Here is a 27,702-nt window from a genome sequence, read left to right on the forward strand (position 1 = left end):
TGGATAATTTTTCGATCGATAAATTAAATGTCAATTTGATTGAAGAATGTGAATTCTTTTCAACTATTGAAAAACCTTCAGTACAATTTAAATAAAAAAAACAGTTCCAAAAACACACAAGCTCTTGCCACCCTGAATAACCAGAAATTTCTGAAATGTTTCATTAAATTTGTCGTGACAAAAGATAAAAGATAACACAATTTTCACAATTATATTTATTCAAAAACCAATAATATAACTTACAAATTAAAAACAACCTTCAGTACAATTTAAATAAAAAACAGTTCCAAAAACACACAAGCTCTTGCCACCCTGAATAACCATATGTGTAACACGAAGCGATATTTTCATGAAAGTAATTTCTGAAATGTTTCATTAAATTTGTAGTGACAAAAGGAAAAGAAATTAGAAATTGATTTTATATTTCGAAAAAGAAATGCAACTGTTCACAAAATCAAAAGGACAAACATTTTCGAATAATAAAAAACGAACACGTCAAATTACATAAAAGTAAATATTGAAAAATGCTAGTGTAAACATTTCATCTGCAGTACTGTGCAAAATCATGTTCTGTGCTACAACAGATAATCATGCTTCCGTTAATAAACAAAGTAAAAGTCTTTATCAAAGAACAGCATGTAGAAAAAACTTGTCCGAAATATAAATATAATACATATATAATATGCGATAAACTATGTATATTCATATATTGGTACTAGAATATTTTTAGGCAAAATAACTCGGTAATTTCCGGAATTGATACATCTATATCGAAAGGTTAAGCAGAGGAACAAGAGTGCTACTAATAGGTACACAGAGACTGGTTAAACCAGATGAGTAATATTATTATTACAAGTGATTGTTATAGAAGATTTGGGATCCGCACAGAACGTACTAGAACTCTCCATATTCTGCCCCGCAAATCTGGCATACTCTTTTGTGCATAAACCAAGGATTTCAGATACGATCTGCAAGGACCAGCATACACCGAAAAATATTTTCTATCAAAAACAGGTCAACTCGACTGCATTTATTGAAAGAGCCGGACAACACTCCAGATTCTTAACGATTAAAGGGGCACGAGGAGGATCTCAACATCTACAATAAAAATTCAAAATATTATTATCAAGCATATGGGCGCTTAAGGCATTCCCGTCTTTTTTGACAAAACGAACACATTATATTTAAAAACACACCATTTAATAATATCAGATATTCTATGTGCCTAGCTGATTATAGAACTTAGCGAATATTATTATTGTTATAACCTTATCACTAAAAATCTTTGGAAAGAGATAACAATTATTAATATTCAAAAATGTATACATTTTTCTTCTTAATTCGTTTAATATGACAGGACTAAGACACAGTGAATTTATTCGTTTATTATAAGACTATTGTGATTAACAAACATTTAAAGGATTGAACAGATACATGACAAATTTGAACATATATCGAAAGTTTGAAATTCAATATGGACTATAAAAGATATCTCGGTTGAAAAGTATGACTTCAACATTAACGTTATGAAATATTATCACCATTAAATATTTGAAAACAAAATAGGATTGAATCTGACATGACGTGGAATGTGAATAAGTTGTAATAAAAGTGAATGCTATTCAATCCTTGGACATATCAATGACTTGAGTCCAACATTTTTCAGAACTAGAGACCAGAATACATTTTCACATCACCAGAAGCTTTTGCAAAGTATCGTATGGTCCCTGGTTCCGAACTTTTTGAAAATTTTGACGGTCCATGTTATTTAAAATGTTCCTAAAAATTTAGTATTGAAACAAAAACAATCTTCCAAATTCCTTGTTAATCACTTAATCTTACAATTGCACAACTAAAAAATAATGCTGGTTTCACAAATAAATAATATCCGTGTTCAAAAACTCGGCCGATAAAGAGAGGGATCAAAATATGATATGTTATCCATCCATACATTGAAAAAACATTTGTACTTTAAATGACTATATAAAAAGTGTCTAATCGAAGCCACGACTGGGACATTACAGGATTTTCATTTTGTTTTATAATGTATCAACCCACACAGCATTAAAATGTTTCAAAAAAATAAAATTGGAATAAAAAATATATTTATATATATAATATATATGGCAAGTACACTTTCTACCTTTCAATATCTTATTGCTTAAATAGTTAAATATATTTTGCATAAAAAATATTAAAAATCATAGGCTTTATATTAGGTATATTAGAATGAAATGAAAACGCATCACATTTGGAACACTGGAATTTACAAGCTAATAAAAGTTCGAGACTTTTCTCAAAATCCACAGCTTTGGAGTACCACTTGTGATGACCAAATTGCAAAATCTACTAAATATTATACAGAATATTAATGATTTAAAAAAAAAAGAACTTGAATGAAAATGTCTACGTTAAAATGAAACATTTTTAAATAGATAAAGACACAAACAATTGACACTGACAATAAACTTTATAGACTTCATGCATTTCAAGATATAGATATGGTGGGATAGCATAGGATTTGCAAATTGTCTTAATATTAGAAATCAGCACTGACAAAAATTGAAGACTTCCGAATTTGGTATACAGATCATTATTTAAATTCAAAAAATGAATAAAGAGAAAAGCTGACAGTTCTCAGTAAAACCCTTGCAAATAATGATCTAACACCAACAACATAGAAATCCAAAACTTTCCCCAATGGTACAAAAAATATTTCATTTTGTACTTTAGAATTATTCTTGTACCATCTTAAAGCACTATACAGGTGATTTTCAAATATAGATGAAAAATTCAACCACAGAAGAAATAAAACTTGTTTTTCCCCTTCCAATAGAACCCTACGAGACTCGAAATAAAAACAATACATTTTTCATCACTGTGTCTTACTATTTACCTTCAAACATTTGGTTACAGTGGCATGAAAATGAAACAATGAAGGTAAATAAAAGAAAAAGGGAGACTGGCATAAGAGTATTACACAATTGTTCGGAATAACATTGTAACACTTGATAAAAAATATATTGATCAATAGATAAAGCCTTTGCACAAGTGTGGAATTTTTCAACCATACATGACGAAAATCCTGTATAAGAATGAAATTATAAACAATATTCCCGAAGGTCTCCTATCCCTACTTAGACCTTTTTACGGCATTAACAAAACACTAAAGATACCACAATCTTACTCAGAAAAATGATCTCACAACCTTTAGTGGTCTGAAATAGTGATTGTTAAGCCCTGACGGCTTTCTACAGTACATCAATATATATATATATATATATTTTTTATTTTTTCTCTTTTGTATATTTATTAAGTAACATTTGTCAAAACTGTCAACAGATACACTGGACACATTTAAATGTCTGGTGCAAGTTTGCGGAATTCCATCAGCAAGAATTCAAAAATGCCCAAGCATTAGGAATATTTCAGTTTACGATTTGCAGCTTATTTGGTTCAAAAAAAACTTGTGCATCGTAAAATAATATTCTCTCCCTCAAACACTAACTTCTTATTTCATTTGACAGTCTTTAAAAAGAACATCGTTTTATGCAATAACAATAAGCAAATATTATTCAAGATTAAGTATGTGTGGTAAAGCGTCCCAAAACGAAGTTTCACCTCTCCTTGACATAACACTCATTATTATTGATACAAAATATATTAATTTATTTTTCACCTATATGGTTTCTTACATGATTTTTTAGAACAGTTCTAATAGTTTTTCTTAAAAATAATGAAAGTATTTTGTGTTGATTTAAAAAAAAATAATTAACCAATGATATAAATTTAGTTGTTTGTACTATTCGTTTAGATTTCCTACAATTGATTGTCATATCATTACCTCAAATTGCTCTGTGACCCAATCCAAAGTTGAGAATGTCTTTATTTAATTTTTTCAGCATTTCACTGTTTCTACATTCATACAAAACACAATTTGTAACAGATAACTTTATACACTTATAGAAAGGGCAAACCTTTTAATTCACCCCGATAAGTTAACTGCATAAATTCAAAGTATTTTTCATATAGAAAAATGTTTTAAATAACTTGTCGTATTTAATAATTTTGACTATCAAAAAAAGGGCCAAAAAATTATACAGATACTTAACGTTTTGGAAGCTAAAATCTGCCTCCGTTTTCAGAATTGTAAAACTGCTAATATACTTCTATTTGTTCCAATGCTGAAGATGGAGGCAGATTGTAGCCTCCAAAACGTTAGGATAAGTATCTGAAAAATTTCTTAGCATTTTTTTGATGAAGAGAACATGTTTCTGATAAATTGAACTCTTTTTTTTTGTGAAAAATACTTTTAGTTTACGGAGCAGGGTGAACTAAAAAGTTTATCCTTTCTACATATGTATAAAGTTCTCCATTACAATTTTAATATTTTTCAGATTGTAAACGGTGAAAACACCTAAAGAAAGTCAATAAAAACTGATTTTCTTTTACCAATGTTTCAAATTTTGTTTTGTATACACAGTCATTAATATTATTATGTCAACGATAGTTAAAACTGATTACAGATTTCATCAATTTTTTATCTACTAATATTTAAGGGTATTGCTTTTTGTATGAATGTAGAGAAAATATAATAATAATAAATCATCTTTATATCCTTTCTGTACATTTGTTATGCAACTTTACTTTTTGCACTTGGTGACATGAAATTAGTATGAAATGAAGTATACATAATATTCCTAATCTTAACTGATTGAGCAAATTTAGTTGTATTATCTGGTTATATTATTAAACAGAGCATTCGAAAAGAATCAAATCCAACTCACCCAATTTTGAATAATTTATTTCTCAATTAAAGTATTTTTTGAATTTTCAAATGAACTGGCTCCTAGTTTTGTACATAAATTTCATAAGGTCGAATAAAAAGATTGAGCGAGGAGGGAGAGAATAAATCTTGACGAAATTACTTTTCCGGCATACCAAACTGTAAAAAATACATTTCAAAACCATACATTTTGTCAATTGAGTTGGCATTAGACTTTTGTTATGTACCCAATCTATAACTAAATTTGATCCTCTGATAACTGGATTGAAGAACCATTGATTAACATTAGTTTTTTTCACACTTCAAGTGCATGTGAAAAGTTATTTCGCCAGAAGTTGTAAGGGGTTTGCCATAAGTCGAGCATACTGGATTTTCATTAAAATTATCGACTAATAAATTGGAAATTAATATTTTTAGTAAACCAAACATGCGACAGATTTGGCACGGTGATTTAAATAGCTATAAAAAATAGTCTTCAAAAGGAAACAAGGAACATCAAATGCATTGTCTGAAATATGCGTAATTATCTTTGGACAAATAAATGATTTGGTATTTTTGAACTCTCATTGTCTGAAAAACTACTCAGCTCTAGAATTAACTAAATTACCTAAAATCTACTAAACAAAATAATACCGGAAAACATATATAACTCTCAGCAGCGTCGAAAAATACGCTGCAGAAATGGAATGATCGAATTTCTCACTCCAATACTGACTGAAAATACTTATTGCTAATGAATATTGGTGAGATAGTACATGTTAATAATATATAATATGTATATTATGATACTCAACGTAAAACTGAGAAAAAGTCAGCTTTTAGTCATGTAAATATTATGGCAAAAATTACTGGTATACGAGTATCTAAAAAACACTTGGTAAATACACTAAGACTTGTGATTGTAAAAATCATCAAAAAATTCTATCACATTGATAATATATATTAATTTTTAATTGAAATCAACCACGTTTCCATTCGAAATGTCACGTACTTCTTCCACGATTTATAATATAGTCGATTTTGTTGTTTTTTGATGATCGCTGAAGAAATACATAAAAAGTAACCTCAATAATGTGAGCAAATGCAATATACGAAGTATCACTAGAACTAGACTATCCAATAAATGTAAACTGAAAACTAATTTATATCAAAAGTAAATTAATATTTGGTAAATAAATAAAAAAGGAGTAAATATAAGACTATGCCAAATATTTCTTAAAGTGTGAGATTATTGACATCACATATAATTTTGAAGAACAAAATTCTCAAAGAGAAACTGTCCACCAGGCGAATAAAAAAAAAAACTTCGAAAAGTCGAAGAGCAAAAAAATATATATATGTACAATAAAAATAAAAATATATCTCTGTAATAAAATAAATTCAACAAGTGCGCCCATAAGATAAAAGCAAAAAAGCGCAATGTCAGAAATATAATGTAAAATGAAAAAATATTCACATTGGTTAAGAATAAAGCCCCGTTAGTTCATTGCCGTTCTGTCAAAATGCAAAAATTATAAAGTAATGCCATTCTTAATTCCATTCCCATAACTCAATAGTTGGTAAGGCCAACTGACTGCTAGTAAATATTTATGCACATGAAAAAAACTTTCCACATATGCTATTGTATATAAATGACAATATGGTGATGTATTTTAGAGTTCAAGGTGAATGAAAAATTGTATTATATTCAAGATTCAGTGTTATCACAAACCTTTCAACAAAATATTTTTGAATAATACTAAAAAACTAATAGTTGAAAATGCAAATAAACTATTTTTTCAAGTTTATACTTTTAAATTGCCCTTTTTGGCAGATGATTAACAATTTTTGGTGAGACATTTGTTACTGCCACTTAATAAATACCAAAACTAGTACATGATAAAATGTGAAGTCATAAATAATGATCTCTATACAATGGCTTTTTCCGATATTGCACTCAATTGCGACTAAAAAACAAAAGTTCATTTTTTATCTCATATTTGTAACAAATGTTTTCACATAAAGAAATAGTAAGAGTAGATATTTTTTCTGTTAGGTGGATGAATCAAAATATATGTGTCAAGTTGAAAATGTGGTTTGAATTCAGAAAGGAACTACTTGTTTGATCAACATGTAAATTTAAAAAATAAAGCACATTACAGGCAAGTTCTGTTCATTAATAAAAAAATTAGAAATATTCAACTAGGTCATTAATTTGTTACACGAAATGCAAATAATATGTTTTATTTGAAGGTATTACCTATTATAAAGTCTCCAAAATAAGTCATGAGGATTTTTCTCTCATTTCATGTGTCTGTTGTATAAGTACATATAAAATTATAAGCATCAATAATTTTTAATAATTAAGTCTGAAAACCTATTTTTTTTCTATATAATTTTAAAAGCAACTGCAAAATAGTTCAATTGAAATAAAAAAGTGTGTTCTTATACATCATTGACCAAAAGGTAAAATTCTTATGAAGATAGACTAAACTAAAGCTTATGAATTTTTCTTATATGAAAAAAAAAATCAACTATTTTTCCTTTTCATAGACTGTTTGGGTTTGAAATAAATACTGTAAGACTGTTGAATCTCAATTGACCCCCTCAAAATCATTAATAATGTCCATCTCTCGAAAGTTGGTAAATATTGATTTTCTAGCAATTCAATATGTTGAAGGACTTGTGAAAAGCATCACACACTGTCTAACTTTATATAGTAAGAAAAAATATACTATAGAAGTGTAAATGCTATCAAGTCAAAATAACTTGAGCAATTATCAAGTGCTTGATGGACAATTAAAAGCGTTGGAAATAATAAGTTTCGATGGCAAGAACATAACGGTATCATCCGTACCTAAAACGGTACATGCATCCAACCTAAAACCAAAAGTGGACAGTTTCTCTATGCCGAACCAATAAATAGTGTATAAGATACGATTATTTTCAAATACATAAACAATCTGCCCTAAATTCGAGCAACTTTTTTTTGGGTATTTTTCTCTTTATATAATTATATACATATAATTTTAAAAACCATTTGTGGCACACACACGCTACCGCCGAAAAACAAGCGGTCATCGCGCAGCGCACAAAATAACAACAAGAGACTAAGGTCACAACTTATCCTGAAGATACTATTATCACAGGCATGGTTTTACCGGGCGAGCTCGACCGATTTTTCAGCTCGCATCGGTGATTTTTTCTTTTTTGTTTTTTTTGGAACACACACATACACTCGCTACATGGGAATTTCAGTGGCATCCGTCAGATTGTTACAGAATCACAAAAAGCTAGCTGTTTAGGCTGTAACCTTAGGTCCTAACCTACATGGCACTGTTCGAGGTGCAAAAGATACACCACGAGGAAACGCTATCCAACCTGAGTAAAGTCATGCCAGCCTTGAAAAATATAATTGTCGAATATTAAACACAATATCGAATGACAACTGACAACTCAGTGAACCCGTCAAAACTATTTTCCAGGCCTCCTGACAGCACAAATCACTATGTTAGACAATACTAAAAGCAATAACAATGATAATTCGACTTCATTCAAAAGAAAAGGCGGATCCTGTTTTTCAATTCAATCACAATGAGCAAAATGTTTTGTTCAATATAACAACAAAAATTCAGATCCAAGTGATCATCTAGGATTTTTATAAAATTTTGGAGCCTTAAATAATAATACAATGAATGACTGAAGATTTTAAATGAATATATCAACAAAAAAAAAACAAAAGAAACAAGATACTGATGCAACTCAAATATTTTTTATATCATAGCATTTCTTTTTTTGTTTTATACATGTTTCTAAAAGATGCCCGAGGATCGATCTGAGTAGGAAATATAAGCTGCCATTTTTACATACGAACGGCGAATTTGTATTGACATTTTGGATAATTCTTTGTCATTTGTCAATGTCCCGTGGGGCTATGTACCATTTCTAACTCTTGATTGTTCGTTGTAAATGTTCATGTGCTGAAAACATAGAACTAATACTCTGGAATTTATTGTGGTGGAAAAGGTGATTGCTTTTTACACCAATTTATTGTGTAATAATTTGAAAAGGTAATCATTCTGGTAAACCTTCTGATGAATTTTTTAAAAAAGGTTTGTTGTGTTGCATTTCATTTGCAATACACTTGACAAATGATGATCATATGTAAAAAATGACGCCCTTTTAAATTTGTGCAGCTGGTCGTCTCACTCTAGTCGCATGGTTTTTATTTATTTATATGGATTTATACCAATACTCTTTGGTTTCTATGTATGTAAATTAGGATCTATAAATGATATGTAACACTTTTGCGTCAAGTAACACTTTTGCGTCACTGCAGGAAAAAATCTGGAAATCGCAACGAAAGAGCCCAAAATAAAGTTTTGATAGCTTACTTCGATAGCTGAAATGTTTTCCTCGAAAAAACAACTGAATATACCAGTATATGGAAAGAATTCGGGAGAATGATAAATCTAAATTAAAATATTCGAGGTCATTATTCACTCTTTCTCTTATGAACTTTGTTTACGTGGAGATTCATAAAAAATATAAAATATTGTTTTAGTAACAACATAATACGAAAGCACTGGAAAAACCAATAATCAACTCATGAAATGCAATTATGAAATACAGTATTTCCTCCTGAAAGGAAACGATTCCTGTAGAAATCATAAACCTTTCAGTTGACGGAATCGAGAGATTTCGACGAAATGTACAAATGATACACCAACTGCAAGTTACGATTTTAGTGAAATTATGGAAAGTACTTTGTATAGGATTTTGTCATAGTAACCAACATTGTAAACACTAGACGAGAAATTCTTTCCATTCTTGTATGTTCAAACAATTCTTGACTTTTCTTATTGGTATGAAACAGTTTTTATTTTTCAACTTCTGAAGTAGACATCCTATTCTGTCCGTAACCATTGCAATGAATATATATTATTTTTGTTGTCAGTTCATAAGTCTCTTGAGATGAAACCCTCACTGTGAATCCTGTTTTGTGTACCCATTTTCTTGAAAAGCTTTTTACTGATCGCAAATTCTCCAGATTCTTTTCGAATCCAATCGACACTCAGGCTGATAGATAGAAACAATAAAAACACTATCGGAGAAGCCAGATTTTTGATCCCTCGAAAAGATTAAAACATCTGGGAACATCTTTCAAAGCAAATGGATATACCAAAGAGGGTATACTGTGAGGGATTAACTCTTAAACATGGTATAATGGCAGATAACAAAAAATAATATGCGAGACAAGCTTTTTCACCAAGGGTTATAGACAAATATGGACTTCTACTTGGAAGAATCATCATAAAATCTGTTTTTGAGCCGACGAATAAACTCGCGGAGCTTGTCCGAGAGTATTCAAGCAAAGGAGACATGACAGGAAGTATAACAATTAAAATCATAAGAACTGCCCTAAGTAATATGAAAACTGCATCATCGAAGTATACTAGAGACTCCTCTAGTAATTAATCAGCCGAAAGCAAACAGTGGTCAGAAACATAACTTCAGAGAAAAAAGTTATCTTTGTACCACTATTGCGAAACACTCAAAAGGATAATTTTCGGAAAAGGACTTTTTGTTGTTAAGGTTGGAATTGTGTTCGAAAAACAGGTCCTTTAGTGTGAATTCGTTAATTATCAAAAAAAGTTGATTTGAGGGGCAAATGTCCACTGAAACTGTTGCCGGCGCTTGGTCTATAACCTCAATGTCAAAAAGACGCTCTTTGCCCTATTTTAACTTTTAAAATCTGATGGAAAATACGAACCCGCATATTGTAGACTAGCATTTTCATGAAATCAAGATTATGAACCAAGACTCATCATAATGTACCAAAAAAGGCCTAATAAAGTTGTCTTAGTTTCCAAGTTCGACATTTTTCAAGGCGACATGATGAATAAAAAACAAGCCACTCGCACGACCATACGCTCCAAGTCAGACACTCAAAAACAAAACTAAAAATCAACAATAGCGTTTAGTATATATAAAAAAAATAAAAATGAAAAATCTACTTGGCACATACAGCGTTCCAAACATTCAGTTGATAAAATAGTACTCAATCGATAGCTTAAAACGAAAAATAAAAATAAAAAAATTAGGAACCTTGCAACGCCTGTCGTTTCAAACAATCGAATTCGATAAGATGCAAAAAAACCAAAAGTGCTTCTCCTAAAAAATCAAATGAATGAAATAATAAAGATATATCGATAAGTATGTGTACCACTACTTATTAATAGGTGAACGATGGACCACTTCGTAAGTCTTTGCGAAATGATCGATAAAATATTCAAAGTAACCTCTTCAAAAGAAATTAAAAAAGATTTAGACTACTTATGTAAAATAAAATCAGTTCAGTACTGTGTACAATGCGAGATCAAATCAACTTGCTCGGAGCTTCAAAGGATGTATAAGGTATTCAGGACCAGCACGTGATGATTATTTTTGGCAAGCGTTACTACATAGCCTTCAGAAGTAATCTTCAATCCACAGCACCTCGATACCTGAAACAAAATATTTTTATATAGCAAAAAAAGAACTACGGTTCAAAGAAACTAATTATAACCAATATCATATGGTAAAGAATGCCAATTTCAGTAAATCTTTTTAAATTGTTCACGTCCTTGAAATTCACCTTCAGTAGATTAGGCAACATCTTATTATGCCATATCAGGCTTTGTACACTTTTGTTTGAGATATCTCAACATATTATTGTGAATCATGCCCTAAAGAAAATAACGCCGGCCGCCACTGGTTACCATAAACCAATCTTGACGTAACTAAGAGCGCATGAATGTTCCCTGCCGCTCTAGAAGCAGTGAGAATAATGCTAGATTTCGTTGGAACTTCGGCGAAATTTCTACTGGATTCGATTACGATATATAAACCTAGCCAGGAGCATTTCGAGACAGTCAAGTGGAAGTTACAGTTCGGTACGTGAAGTGATCCACTAAGGCGTTATACATTCAAATATTAGTTGAAGCTTTAGTTGAAGTATTTGTTGTATTGAAAGTGAAATAAAGTTAAGTGGAATATAATAGTGTAATTTGGTGTCCTCTTTATTCTTGTCATAAAGAGAGGCTTGAAAAAGTGCAAAATCGCTTTTCTAAATATATAATTTGGAAACTTGGCCTACCCTACTTTGGATTTACCTCGCAAATGAGGCTGTCTGTATTAGATTTATTTTCACTTGAGGACAGACGTAAACTTGCAATGGTTCTATTCCTTCATAAAATAATAAACTTCCACTACAATTGTTCAGCTATTTTAGATGACCTTTGCCTTCTGTTAACTCAAGATCCTTGAGAAACAATCGCATTTTTTCATTTGGGTTGCGATTCCACAAGACTAACTATGGCTCGATGGCAATAAGCTGTAGGCTTTAAAAAAATTTCAATACATACTTTTCAGAACTTGATCTTTTTCATTTGTCATATTTAAAATTCAAAAAAATGGCAATTAGACGACTTCATCAAGAGATTGTTCATTAAACCTCTGAATAGTCGTTTGAGTACCAGGCAGCACTGTTTTCTTAGCACTGTGTCTTAGATCTTTTTTTGCACTGACGATAAGTAACACTTTAAAACCAGCCTGTAGGTGATCACTCGATCAATTTCAGCGAGGTCCTGATGCTATATGAACGGATATAATACGTAGTGATGCTTCCCTGGGTCACTACTTGGGGAAGTGTATAGCAGACATTTGCCAGATTCTACCGAATAGAAACGATAGAAGAGGGGCCAACTTCGAATTTTTATTCAATCATTGTAAAACAGGGGTTTCCCGTTTATACTGAATAAATAAATAAATTCAAACATCAATCATTGTGACTATTATGTCATCGCTGATGATTACCACCACAGTTAGGGAACAAACGTCCAATTCCTTCTGGCAGTAAGATCACTCTGGCCTCATTTATTATTTGATACAAAGTCAGATATGTTAGATATTCAAGTAAAAAGTCTACTTTCGAACATAGAACTTCTCAACGTGCATATATATTGTTATAGTTTTGGAGGAAATTCCAAGTGAATGTGTAAAAAAGGTAGGTCTGAAAATTTAAAATCGTAAAGGAGCAATGAAACGAAGGTTGAGTTAGAGCAAACTTTGATATCTGAAACAAAAGATGTTAGAATCATGATCTCAACACCATCTCCACTTCACTGCCCCTTACAATTTACAACTCTTCAATATATCCTGAAGGAAATTCCTCTTTTAAAAAACTAGAACATGCAATTTCAATCTCTACAATTATAATAATGTATTTCTTCATTAGTTTGACCTCACTGACATGAGCATTGTTCAAATTTTATCTCAAAAAGTGTGCACTTCTGAAGGAGTTCGGAATATGATAATCATTAAATAATAATAAATACAGAATGAAACTAACCTTCACATAGGGGCATTCGAATTCAGAAATAAGTGACCCATCTCTATTGAAAACGGCAACATGAAACCTGTTTCCATGTGAATCACCAATCAAGACATCTCCAGCATCAGATATATCGATACCGTTAGGAAAATTAGTCAAATTTTCGCATCCGATTCTGCGCAAGTAGTGACCATCCTCGCTAAATACAACAACGTTGTGTCCCTTGAAGTCGCAGACATAAAATTCCTTACCTTGAAAAAATTACATGCAACAATAATTTTGAAATACACATAAGTCAAAAATATTCAGGTACATCTAAGTACATCTTACCATGAATGGCAATGTCAGAGGGTTCTCTCATATAATCACTACAATCGAACCAACGAACGAGATCACCACTTTCTCCAATGATGAAAACGGTCGGACTGACGCTGTCTACAGCAACAATTTCACTATGGCTTGTCACTGCAAGGCCAGCCACAATGTCAATGTAGCGAATAGCGATCTTCTTCAAGAAATGGCCATTTTTTGTGAAGATCTGCATGCGAGAACGTTCGTTTCCACGGTCGCAGACTACATATTTTCCAGTTGATCTCATGATCGCTACTTTACGAGGATACCACAACTGCCCTTCTTCTTTTCCAGGTATTCCAAATTGGAATTTGAATGTTCCAGTTTTCTCAAATATCTAGACAATAAAATTGTTATTTTTCTAGAGGTTCAATGTTGGAACTTACTTATTTTTATTCAGACTGCTATTTAATAATTATTGGCCTTAGAAGAATATGTCAATATTAAGAGAGCAAATCATTCTAAGTTACTTTATCAAAAAATATATATTTTACAAAGTTATTTTAAACAGAATCGAAAACGAATCATATTTTGCAACAGTGGTACAATTTACAAAAAGTAGTAAAAAAACATACATAAGTTACCAATGGGGAATAAAGGGATTTTCTGATTTATTCGGCCGTTACTTGATGAAGATCCATAGTAATTTCAAAAACTACACCTCAACGATTTGATCTCCACAAACTTTATTTGAAAAATATATCACATGTTTCGCTAAGACATTAGCTTTTTCGAAGGATTTGACTTGAACTTGAGAAAGCTAATGTCTTAGCGAAACATGTTGTGATATATTTTTCAAATAAAGTTTGTGGGGATCAAATCGTTGAGGTGTAGTTTTTGAGAATAGAGGGATCTTTGCTTTTCTTATTTTTGATGACATGGGGGCCAGGGAGGGGTCTAGATGGTAGTTACGTCAGCATTAAATATTCATTATTCATGATTTGTTTGCAAAATTTAATAGATCCTACTTTGAACATATTGTTGAGAATGACTGTTTGCAGAATCTGGTATTAAAAATTGCCTGTACTTTTGTATTAGAAATTATGAAAACTGTTCATTCACCAACTGATGTAAAACAACAAACTCCATGGTAACACATGGATAAGTAGATACAGGTAAATAAAAATAATAGTTTATTCTACCTACTATGTAGGAAGGGAAGACTGGCCTGAATGAATTGTTCCTTCAGATGATTTCTTTTCTACCAGTTTCTACCAGTTTATTTCACGTTCTCAAACTGTGTTTTTGTAACCCACAAAAAATTTCTTCAGTTCATGCATTTATTTCATTATAATCTCAAACAGAGAACTCTGGGCCCATAACCTGTTGAGAATGACTGAAGAATATGGTATTAAAAATTGGCTGTACTTTTGTATTAGAAAGTGAGTCCTCCATAAAAAATGTCTTTCAAAGAATTTGAAAACTGCTTTTCAATTAAAACTGTTTATTTAACAACTGATGTAAAATAAATAAAATATATGAATGAATTGGCCGATACTTGATTCCAACACATATATATCAAAGTTTATATAAGCATACAGAGGGCGAGAATTTTAATTATTTTCGCTGACAATGTGGAGGGTGGGTTACTTGAGCGAGAATTTTGATTATTTTCGCTGACAATGTGGAGGGTGGGTTACTTGAGCGAGAATTTTGATTAGTTTCGCTGACAATGTGGAGGGTGGGTTATTGAATGACCCGTTAATGCAGTTTAAATTTTACAAATGGACTGAGAAACTTTCTGATATTTTTCAGACCCTTTTGGAAGGTTTTTTGAAACAATAATAAAATTTAACACAACAATCAACTAAAAAAATCAAAGTAAAATTTCGAGTAAAGTTACTGATAATAAAATTACATTAAATACAGGCTGGACTAGCCACACCACATAAATATCAGTTAAAAATATTTTAAATTTTCATTGGAAAACTTGTAATTATCCATGATAATAATAAAATAATTTTCACAAACATTTTTTATTACTAGACGCTATTCGCTAACACCTTAACTACCGAGGAAGCCAGCAAAACACGTCTAGAAAAAAAAATGGGAAAATTTTTCAATTATTATCATGGGTAGTGTTATTAATTTTCATCAAGTAACAAGTCAATCTATTCGTAACTGTCGTCATGATTCATCTTCTGAGAATGATTCAAATAACATAGATAGAAAAACAAATTCGCAGCTGTACCTGAATTCGATGATTATTTGTATCGGCCACAATGATGTCTTCTTCCAGTCCCAAGCAGAAGCCGTGCGGAGAATTGAACTGTCCTTTGCTGGGTCCCAGCTGACCAAACTTGCAGCGAATCTGCATTGGACTTACTTTATTTGTGCGGGGCACCGAAGGATTCGAGTTGGTTCCTGTGGAAGGGAGAATATTGGTCAAAGGATCAGGGATAATATCATCAGGTGTGGATAGTAAAGGAGACGTAGATGTGGATACACCGCTGAAGCCATTAATGAGATTATTCGTTAAATTTAGTGATGCAGCCGATGTAGAACGGACCAGTATGTTATTTCCATTGGGTATGGCATCTGAATGATAACATTTGTATTAAAAACTGGAAAAAACTGGAAAAGGTATATCGTGTATTCAAGTTACATAAGAAATTACCTATGGCCACATAATACATTTTATTAGTACCATTGTCGTTAGTTTTTCTACTAGAAATCGTTCATATCTACAAGACTTGTCGTGTCAGTGATTTCTAACATTTAGGATACTGTTTCAATTATCATGTAGGTACATGAACTTTTGATTCAGGTCCCAATAATGTGACATATAGTGGTTAACATTAACAAACATCTGTATATATTTTTATTAGCTGATTTTGGTTCAAGAAAAAAACAAATATGTGAGAAAGATGACACAAACTCAGAAAATGAACAAATTAATAAAATTTCAAAAGGTCGTTCAACAACACAGAAGAATCATGAAGTAAAACTATTAGAGTAAGATCCCAGAGCGATCAGACATAATTTATTTTCACACAGATGAAACTGTAGAGTCTCAGTAGCGTCTCGTGTTTTTGAATACCTGCGTGTTTATGAAACTTGCTGAGTGACACCTGGGCAGGTACCAGGTGAGAAAGGTAACTAAAAATAAGAGCTACTCAACTTAAATTTGTATAACTGATTTTTATACATATTTTGTAGAATATTATTTTGAAATACTGTAATAAGTGTCAGACACTTGTCATGGACCAGAACTTTTGTCAGACGCTTTAAAGCTCCACTAAAATTAAATGAACTTTACTTACTTTTACATGTCTGATTTTTAAATATGTTATTAATGTGACTATAATAAAGTTATAATTAATCAGTCAGACAAATTAGAATGACCAAACATCCCTCAAACACAAAAATCAGTTAACCAGAAGTATGAGCGCGAGAGTGCTGTGCTTGCATTTCAGAGTGAGTGAGACGTCCATAATAACTCGGTTCTCCTTCTTTAACTCACAATCTGTTTCACTCTACTGTGTATGTGCCCCTTGCACGTAACCTATAATATCTAGTCTAGTTCGAGTCTGTCAGAGCACATGTTTTTGTTGTTTATATCGTGTAATTTGTGAGAAATATTAAGTTATTTGCAATAGTGAAAATCATGGAAGGAAACAATTCAAAATGTATATTTTGTAGACAATCCTGTAATGCGTTAAAGTTATTTACTAAAGAGACATTTAAAAAAATCAAAATTGTATTAAACAGCGAATAATCCATAACAAATTCCAAGGAAATTTAGTTATAAGATGTTCTGATACTGACATTGCAATAATTATGTTAGGACATATGCATAATTTTAAAAATGATGATTCGAATGTATGGTTAAACGCAGGCACCGGACCGGAATAAACAGAGATACATCAATTTGACAAAGGTTTACGAGTACTTGGGACCATCCCATCTTTATGTAGAAGTTTGCCAGGGTTTCACGCTCTAACTGGATGTGACATTAATCCCGCCTTTTTTAAAAAAGGTAAACAAAGACCATTCAATATATTACTGAAGAAACATGAATATCAGCGAGCTTTCATGCAGTTTGGAGAATCAGAGTTGTTTACCGATGAGCGCATCCAAAAAGATATTTTCAAAATAATCCAAAAATTTATCTGCGAAATTTATAGTGTTCCTGATACGTGCAACATTGCTTCAGTTATTTTTGAATAATTACAGCGTATCTAATATTAACGAAGAATTCGATCGCAAAAATAAAAAAAAAAATTGATGCTAGCAGTTTACCACCATGCCAAAGTGAGTTATTCCAACAATTCCGCCGTGCTAATTACATTTCTAGCATATGGAATAATGCAAATGCAAAACAAACAACCATTTTTTCTCCTGAACACAATGGGTGGAGATTAGAAGAAAACCAATATCACTTTCATTGGTTTCATGGTGACCAATTACCAGCAAACGTTAGTGAATTCCTTCAAACTTCAGGTATTATACTTTGATTTCAGGTTTAGAATTTATTATGTTTGTGATTTTATGTTTTTCAATTCTTTGAACTATTTTTTCAGAAGAACCAGACAGCAACAACATAACTGAGAATGATGAAGATGATGACTCGGATGAGCAGCATCATGATTGGTTGAACAATGAAAATTCTAATAATTGCGACAATGAATATGATGATTAAAAGATGAAAAATGTTTGTTTCAATTAATCCAAGTTGAACATTTTTTTACAAAAATTATTATTTTTTAATTATCCTAGCTGGTATCTTTTTGACAATAAAGTAAATACAATTTCTTATGAAACCAAATTGCTCCAAATTAATTAATTATCCCAAATATATTCAATACATTAATTTACTTTGATATTTATTTTAATGCTAGAGTTCATCATATTAAAACAGAGATGCAAAAATATCTAATCGGATCGAAGTATTCTCAATGTATTTGAATTTTTTACTCTGAGGCTCATGCGCACAGCACTCTCGCGCTCATACTTCTGGTTAACTAATTTTTGTGTTTGAGGGATGTTTGGTCATTCTAATTTGTCTGACTGATTAATTATAACTTTATTATAGTCACATTAATAACATATTTAAAAATCAGACATGTAAAAGTGAGTAAAGTTCATTTAATTTTAGTGGAGCTTTAAAGCGTCTGACAAAAGTTCTGGTCCATGACAAGTGTCTGACACTTATTACAGTATTTCGAAATAATATTCTACAAAAAATGTATAAAAATTAGTTATACAAATTTAAGTTAAGTAGCTCTTATTTTTAGTTACCTTTCTCACCTGGTACCTGCCCAGGTGTCACTCAGCAAGTTTCATAAACACGCAGGTATTCAAAACACACGAGACGCTACTGAGACTTTACAGTTTCATCCGTGTGAAAATAAGTTATTGATCGCTCTGGGATCTTGGACTATATATCAATAAAAGGACAATTGTAAACAACAGGATTAAGGATTATTGAATGGTGATATGAAGAAAATGGAGAGAAAATACGTATAAAAATAATATTATGAGAAGCATAAAAGTGTTACCTGATTCAGCAATATATCAATTGTGAATCTAACATTAAAATAAGCAGCAGTAGAATATCAAATTTCAATTTTTCTTCACAGTTATTTCTATCTCTTTTTACAAGCTTATTATGCTCTTGTAAAATTTTTGAATTAGCAAATATTAGAGCGAAACAAATGAAATTAGGTGATTTTCAGTGGTCTCAAATGTTGAATTTGTATTTTTTGATTCATACACATACCTTTTTTTGTATAATTTATGTTTTATATCTTAAACACTTATACATTGTATAACAACATATTCGAAAAATAAACTTTTTGGCTTTCCACTTCTCCATCTTCATACAAAAAACATGGGAAATTTTTGAAAAAAAAGGAAGAAAGCAATTAAATTCAAAAATTCTTCACAAAGATGTGTTGATGGTGCATAGAAATTACTCTCAGATACAAACTGGAAAAAAAACCACAAAACAAATACTTTCAGCTGAAAACTAGTTGCAAACTTGATGTTTTCCATTATCATTTTACCATGATTCAAAGAATAAAGAATATAATTTTCATCATGTCCTATATTATTTTTGTCATTATTACTGTTACCAATTCATTGATTTACTATGCTGAATTTAATTACTTCATTGACGTTTGATTCCCACCTCACATTTACAGGAAGATGGCAAAAGTCATCTCCAAATGACGGGAAACCAAAATCACAGTATATAATACTAACATTTTAACCCAATTTGATTATTGTGTTAGTTAGTTTATTATATTATTTCGATTTACAATAAAAAATCAGAATCCCAAAAACTGCAAATCGTGGAATGAAAATGAATTTAAAGTGTAATTATACACGTTTTTCCACTATGATATTAGAAGAGTAAATGATGTATATATTCAACTTATTACTTTTATTATCTACTAAATATCATATTATAGCTTTCATACAGAAATAACACAGTTGAAGAAAAAAGAATCAATTTACAAGGTCAGTAGAATTTTTCACCTATTGCCATTTTTGAATGAAGATGATCTTTTGAAAATGCACATGAGAATAAATAATAATTTGTGTTTAGATGAAACTGTCAAAAAACCGATCATTTTAGATCCAAAGAATGAAATAACAAAAATTATTCTAAAACAATTTCATGAAAAACTTCACAAAAACTCTTGTTGAATATCAATATTATAAATAAATTGTTAAAAGCTAAAATAAAACACAGAATTGTTGCCCGCGACTTCGCCCGCGTAGAATTTGGTAGTTGTAGTACTAATCAGTACCATGTTGCTGTATTGCTGTTGTTCCAATGTTTTGACAGAATCAGAATCAACGACCTTAGGCGTGCGCAGCGTTATAGAACAGTGCTTTCAAAAAATTGTTCTTCAGCACCATCTAGTGGTGAGTTACAGAAAAATTGATAACCTTCTCTATGAAAAATTACTTATACATGTCAGTTTCATCACGATCGGTTGAGCGATGTAGAAGTTTATCACTTACCAACCAACCAACCGACCAACAAACATCCATTTTTATATATTAGATTATAAATGACAAACTAGAAATTAAGTACAAAATATATAAAAAAAAAACTTCAACATCTCTTATCAAACATCTAAAGTAAAACAGTATAAGTCCAAAATAAACAAAAATTGTCTGTCATCAAAAGATCTCTGGATTTGTTTGAAAAAAGTATGTAATGATAGCAAAAACTCTAATGAAAATAAATTAATTAAAATGGATAATACAATGACTAGCGATAAAAAAAGGATATATCAAATGTTTTTATAAATTTTAGTACTGTGGGGAATAGGCTAGCAGAAAGTATAGTAAAAGGTAAGAATTTTAGTCAAAAAGCACCCAAAACGAATTTGCACTCTTTTCATATTGAATAAACCGATGAAGATGAAATAATTGACACTATTAATGAACTTAGAACTAAAAAAACCCAGGAGAGGATGGCTTTACTTTGAAGTTTTGATAACATCAAGTGATATAATAGCAGACCAATGACCCATTTAACAAATACTATCCTACACACAGGAATATATCCAAAATTATTGAAAGTTGAAATAATGAAAACAATTTTTGAAGGGGGTGACAAAATTAATGGGAAAGATACATAAGATTCATATCTCAGTTTATTGATAATAAGGTATGTATTCTGAAGTAGGCATTATTGTATTTATCCATGAATAAGCTTATATTTATTTATTTATTTATTATTTATTATTATTATTGTACAAATCTACTGCTACTCAATACTAATTTTTTTGTTTCATACCTAGACTACTAATTTAATCTTTATCTCATGTGTATCGGTGAATCCTGTTGGGAAATAATTTATTATTCATTATTTATTATTACTACTAACTCAACTCTAAATCAGAACAAAACAGAAAAAATTGCACTCATCATGTCATACCAATAAAAACTTACCAGATGCAGTGAGTCCCAGTTTGGCAAGGGAAGCAAGGTTCTTGTAGGCAGTATCATTATTCAGTAAATCAACCAAATTGAAAGGCCCTGGAGAAGGAGAAGTAGCGGCACTGTTGGTCGTTTCTGCAAGAGTAGCAAGTTGTGCCAAATTATATTCGGCAATACTGGAAAATCCTTGTAGAGCAGTTGAATTGACATTAGGTAATGGAGGACTTTGAGTAATAGAGAAATTTTGTAAATTGTTGCTTAAATCTCCATCAAAAGAAGACTGCATAGATGCTAGCGATATAGGGCTGTTTGTTACAGATGGTATACTGCAGCCGTTTGTTATAATCGTAGGTGTGGTTGTGACTCCGTTGATATTGAGGGGTGGTAATTCTGGTCTTATTGAAACGGGGCTAGAAGCTGTCGAGCTGATGTCACTTTCTGTTACAAATCTTCCAAACTGATCTTTGGTAACTTGCTCAAACTCAGAAAAATCCGATTTGAATTCAATACTGTAATAACCTTCCATCTTCGGTGATTTCGCATTCAACGCCAGCATTCTTGAAATTACAATTTTCCTCAAGTACATCATTTCTGGAACTGTAGCATTCTCCAACAACTGGCTAGTGTATTTGCAGGCGTCCACCATGTTGTCAATGGTTTTCTCTAGTTCATGGGTCTCTTTCATGATTTTCAATTCTCGGTCGTGATACAGCTTATTCAGGTCTTCCAAAGCGGCGTCCCTGCATTTTTCAAGAACGGCTTTATAGCTTTGGTAAGACTCTTTGATGAGGTCTCTTGCATTTGTTCGCTGTTGGGATAGCTCTTCCATATTGTTGTTGACACTAGCAGAAGCTTTCCTAAGCAATTCGATTTTTTCTTGGTTCTTTACCAACAAAGACTCCATTTCTTGCCGAACTCTGGTCTCGGAATCTAATATGCCTTCACACTGGTGACCCTTATGATCGGTTTTGGAGCATTCTGCGCACACAGTAATACTGCAAACTGTGCAATTGTAGATTATGTTCTCTCCAGGATGCATGTCACATTCCAAAGGTTTGTGAACTGTAATTTTGGTACCATCCTTTCGCATATCATCAAGAGCAACAACTTTATGAGATTCAAAACAGCGCATATAGTGATGAGCAGTATCGCAGTTATTGCAAAGAAGATTGTGGCAAGTGCTGCACCTGGACTTTGCCACTTCCTTTGCTGTGCAAGATGTGCAATGTAAGTTGGACGAATTGGAAACATCAGATATATTAGTTTTTGTCACGTCGAGAGGAAGAACAGCTAGTTTTTTTGTACCAACCTGAAAATAATAAATTTTAGGTGCAACATTTTACAGAATTTGTCACTTTGTTCCAGAAAACTCAGTGGAAAATGAAAAAATAATGAAACTATTTTCGTACTATGATTTTATGTTTACTGGCAAAAATGATAATAGATTTTTACTAATAAATCAATAACTGATTTCTTTATTCATTATAGGTCCCCATAAATATATAAGTTGTTTATATGAAATTGTATCCTTGATAAATGACATCTTTCTGAGAAGTCAACAATAATAACAATTTATGAATTCACTAATCTCTATGAATTTGCATTGTTGCAAAAAATTTATCAAGTTTACAGTTGAACTATATTTCAGATTGCTTTTGATTTTTTTCTATTGATGAACTACATTATCAATGTCACACATCTTCCTGTAGTAGATCTGAATTGTTGCGAAGTTGTTACTCCAGGCAGATTTTTGGATACCAAGTACTTTTCAGAGATGAATTTTCGATACTGTATCCCAGCTCAGGATCCCATATCTAGGTACTTATGAAAAAAAAAAATGATATGCCTCAGTGTTTCGATTTGCTTCATTGACAGCATAAGTAGCCTTATTCAACTTACAGCATTTTACTAATTATTTATTCGTTCAAAATAGTGATACCTGCTGATCTTGGCCACTACAATCAACTAATTTCAAAACAGTTGGTATCCAAACATGTAATTATGCTCTGTTTGCATACTTTGGTCAACAAGTGCCTTATTCAATATCTAAATTAAGAATTGAAAAAATTCAGGCACCTACTGGATGAATGATTGAATAATAATCCGCAGTCAAAAAATTCAACAAATCTGAGGTTTTTCTGAGCTATTTTTGAATTTGTTAATTAACAATGTTTTCTACCACTTGTAATTATTATTAAGGAACTTTTTTCTATCATAATTTATCTTAATTTTCCATAACAAAAAAATTTTTTATTTCAATTTTCATTGTTTATTTAATAAATAAACAATTTGTTATAAACAATTAAACATTTTCTATATATATTTTTTATCTTTCTACACAATGTACAAAAACAACCATGTTATTATTTCTTGAGAAAAAAATAATTTTCATGTAGCTTCTGATATTAAAAAAAATATTTTCAATTCGTAAATTGTTGATAAATTAAAAAATTATATATTTTTTTCCAACGGAAATCTATTCCGAGATCTTTCAAAAACAGCTCCAAAAAAAGAAAAAAATCTCAGATTTGTTATTCAACAATCATTGCACTTGCAATGTTCCTGTTTAGTAGAAAAAAATTGTTCATTTATCCGGTAGGTGTCTGCATTTTTTCAATTCCTAATTTTGATATTTAATAAGTAAAAATAATTGTTTTTTCAACCCACTGAAAAAATTATAAATATTAATCCTACAGTTCCGGGAGGAAGGTTTTTTTATGGGAAATTTCGTCTTTTTGAATCTTTACTCCAATTTGAAAAACGTCAAATAGTTTTTGAGATATCATCCTGTAACTACAGGTATCAGTACCTTAACAAGTCTCATGCAACTTATAAAATAATACATGTAATGTGTGCTGAACTGGTGCTAACTCATGATCTTTCAAAAAATCACTACTTGATACCTTACAGTTGGGTTTATTGTTTTACTGATAACATCTCTTTTATTTCTGTTTCTTTGATCATTCTATGTTTGTCAATTATTAAATATCTGCCTATATCAACTTTTTTTTCGCCCAATATTTATTTAGTGCAGATTTTATATTTAGTAGTTTTCCTCTGTACTAATAAAAATAATCTTTAATCAACTTTAACGCTTGAATATATAATGACTGTTCAGTGAGATCTGACTGCCTAGTTTCAAATGTCCGTTTTTTTTAATCAAAACCAATAGCTACTTTGGACAAAATTTACACATGGAAAAAATATTCATTATATTCTGTTGTCTATCTGGCCATCCATCAATCTTTCAGAGAATGTTGAGATTATCTCTAGAACAAGATGTTTTTATGAAACACAGAAAAAGATTCAAAATGAAAAGGACCAGATAAAACGAAAATAACATCAATATTTATTCCTGAAAACTTCGACTTGACTGAAACAAAATAAGTTGATATAAAACTGTCAATTTTGGATAGATACAGTAACAGATTGCTTGCAACCACAAATAAATACAGCAATTCCTCAGTATCGATTATTAAAAAAAAACTATAAAACCAAATTGAACTGAACATGCAGTAATGAGTTGGTACGACAAAAGTTTGTTTGCATCACAGGTATCAATAGTCCTTCTTAATACACATTTTTTCTATTCGCATAGGTCAACCATGTTTTTCTTACTGTTTTTGTACACAAATAATGGAAAATATCGAAGCTGAAATAAAAAACAGTGGAAAATATTGAATCACATTAACTTAAAAAAGACCTTAAATTTTCAATTACTTATATTATTAATATTATTCAAGATCAATTTCTAATGTCACCATGAATTTTCAGTTTTTCACATGTCATAGTATTCAGATAAAATTATTCAATAATTATTTACTTGTTTTAAGGTGGTTGACAATGTTTTATGGTGCATTTCATTAGTTCGGACTTCCATTGTCTAGTATGATATAAATTGATTTGAAGTCCCTGGAAGAATCTGTTATCACCCGAAGACGATTGTGGATAACAATCGAAACGTCGTGAATTAACTTGGTTTGGAATCTTTTAATTTGTGATTTTCATTTCTTGTTAATAATTTTTTTAAATTTTCATTTCGTGTTAATAAGTAATTTTTGTTTTGTTTTTTGGTTTTCATTGCAATTTCAGTTTTTCTGCTTAATATAATATATAATCTCCATCAAAAGAAGACAGCATAGATGCTAGCGATATAGGGCTGTTTGTTACAGATGGATACAGAAACTATTGCTGTGATAGGAGAGTGTGGATATTGAAATTATTAACTGATTTTTTAATATGATCCTATGTTTAGGTAAATTGAAATAATTCCTGAAAATCTACATTTTTTGTATAGCTGTTTTCTAATACCTGTAGATTATTTCATAAAAAGGGGGATTCTTAAAGCTAACTCGGGATATTAAATAAAAAAACACAGTCCATAAAAGACAAACCACATTCACATCATTGCATTAAATATTTCAAATTTCATACCATCATTTTCAAAAATTACACTCTACAGATTAAACAGTCAAGCTCTGCTTGCCTCTAACCTCTAACTCATTCAATTCATTGTTGAAATTCACCATGCTAGTCAAATGACTACCTCTCATTCAGTTGTTAAGGGAAATCAGCCATTGAAAAGGGGGGTGATTTAAATCTTCCCATTTCATGAATTACTTATACAAATTTTCAATTATAATTTAAACTGGTTGGGTGACCTCTCTAGTATGATTTTATGAAATTAGTGTGTAAAATTAAGTAGGTAAGCCTTAAAAAATAATCTAACCATTGTAACATGGCTGCAAGTTGGACAAACTAGAGAAGCATCCACAGCTCCAGCATCTCCAGCACTGTTAACAAGCTTTTTATCCAAACACTCCTGGCAAAACACATGTAAACAATGCAGCATCCTAGGAATCACCAAGGGACCCCTGAAAAATACATATTGGGTTATGTGTCAAAAAGACAAAAATGTCAATAATGCACTCACCCACACATGCCACAATTATCTGGGTCTGCCAATAAGGCATCCCCCAGAGGTTTCTTATCAACACTGTCGAACATATTCTCGTTCATGTCGTCAAACTCTTCAGTTATCGCGATGAAATCCTTCGATTCTGAATTGCTTTCTTCAATATTTGTACCCATAGTTACACCGAGTATTGTGTGACACCAAGACACGAATTTCTTTTGATAGTAGGCCTCTCAATCACGAAATTTCAATCCCGTGAAAAGCTAATCTGAAACAAAATTAGTATATTCAAAGCACCAGTTATTTACAAGAGAAAAGCATACCATTTTACCACCATTGAATGACTGAACAGTAGAAATATCAAGTCAAAAGTGAGTCTGATCATTAAACAATTTCACTTCTGTTTGAAGTATGAAAACGGTACATTTTTCCCACTATTTCTACCCCGAAAAAACTGAAAATGAATACATTAATCACTAAAACTTACCTTTGCCATGATGAAATAAACTTTAGCAAATGGCGCGTATTGCGTCTAAGCGCAAGGGCAATGGGTTATTGAATATTGGCAGAGGGGGAACGTCAAACATCCGCAGGACCCGGGAAAATCAGAATGTTCAATATTCAACTTTATTATCAGAAACAATAAAGAAAGTATTCCAGAACAACAAATACTGAAGTGCGTTATCACTCATATCAATAAATCAAACTTTAAATACAATTTTGGAGAAACTGTGCAACAATGGTTATTGTCGTAATTACCATTGACATTTCAATTAACTGCACTATTAGGCAATATAAAATACTATGTAAACTTACCGGGAAAAAATGTGAAAATAGGAAAAATTCGAAAAACCATCAAATAAAGTATAATAAAATCATGGAAAACAAGACAAAAACATGTTAGTTGTTGATAAAATGCCTACTACGATAATAGACAGAATGAAAATATCGCACATATATGATTGTCATTAAAGCAGAGTTATCAATCGATTATTCAAATTGATATATAGGGAAAAAATCGATCAGTTAGGGCGCTAAACTTTGTTCGAAAATGGTGTCCCGTCTCATTTCAATTCACTAATCCAACTCTAAAGGTCAGTTCCTTATTTTATGTTCCAAAGATGTCATGAATCTTGAAGAACATTTTTTTTTCTGTCATTAGTGAAAGTTTTCAAGTTATTAATTCTGAAATTAACCGATGAGACCACCGATATGGATCTGATGGACTTAAAGCAAATCATCAGAAAATTTTTGTTGAATTTAGGAACTCAACTCGTATTTTACTTGAAAAAGAGGTGTCATTTCATGTTATTCCATTGCCTATGAGTTTTTAACGTATTTTAATTAAAATAGGGTAGCCAACTATACAACACCAAATGCTTACTCTTTTGTCAA

The 27,702-nt window shown here is 31.2% G+C and overlaps 1 protein-coding gene across 5 annotated transcripts; it reads right to left on the minus strand.

Moving 5' to 3' along the window:
* Positions 1-200: 200 nt before the first annotated feature.
* On the minus strand, positions 201-27,255 carry mei-P26 (E3 ubiquitin-protein ligase meiotic P26). 5 transcript variants are annotated; one of them, XM_074169744.1, is made up of 10 exons: positions 27,124-27,215; positions 26,631-26,761; positions 26,326-26,575; positions 26,122-26,266; positions 21,405-22,701; positions 15,682-16,028; positions 13,470-13,827; positions 13,158-13,390; positions 11,129-11,271; positions 201-1,098 (listed from the first exon to the last, which is right to left on the minus strand). In XM_074169744.1, the coding sequence occupies exons 3-9, from the start codon at positions 26,481-26,483 to the stop codon at positions 11,167-11,169; spliced, it is 2,643 nt and encodes an 880-aa protein (XP_074025845.1). In that variant the 5' UTR covers positions 26,484-26,575; positions 26,631-26,761; positions 27,124-27,215; the 3' UTR covers positions 201-1,098; positions 11,129-11,166. The 5 variants fall into 5 exon arrangements, with proteins under 5 accessions (XP_074025845.1, XP_074025846.1, XP_023011486.2 ...); XM_074169745.1 differs by lacking the exon at positions 26,631-26,761 and having other exon boundaries at positions 11,159-11,271; positions 27,124-27,255; XM_023155718.2 differs by lacking the exon at positions 26,631-26,761 and having other exon boundaries at positions 27,124-27,255.
* Positions 27,256-27,702: the final 447 nt, after the last annotated feature.

The sequence above is a fragment of the Leptinotarsa decemlineata genome, unplaced genomic scaffold, assembly GCF_025532065.1.
Source record: "Leptinotarsa decemlineata unplaced genomic scaffold, Ldec_3_MD MMD2_P_RNA_scaffold_6, whole genome shotgun sequence".
NCBI classification, from domain to species: domain Eukaryota; kingdom Metazoa; phylum Arthropoda; class Insecta; order Coleoptera; family Chrysomelidae; genus Leptinotarsa; species Leptinotarsa decemlineata.

Bases quoted from the DNA above. Each gene is read 5' to 3' on its own strand.
- mei-P26 (XM_074169745.1), bottom strand. From the start codon at position 26,483: ATGGGTACAAATATTGAAGAAAGCAATTCAGAATCGAAGGATTTCATC. The intron at 22,702-26,121 runs GTTAGATTATTT...TATTATTTTCAG, and splicing joins CTTGCAGCCATGTTACAATG to GTTGGTACAAAAAAACTAGC. The intron at 13,828-15,681 runs GTACAGCTGCGA...TTTATTGTCTAG, and splicing joins CAAATAATCATCGAATTCAG to ATATTTGAGAAAACTGGAAC.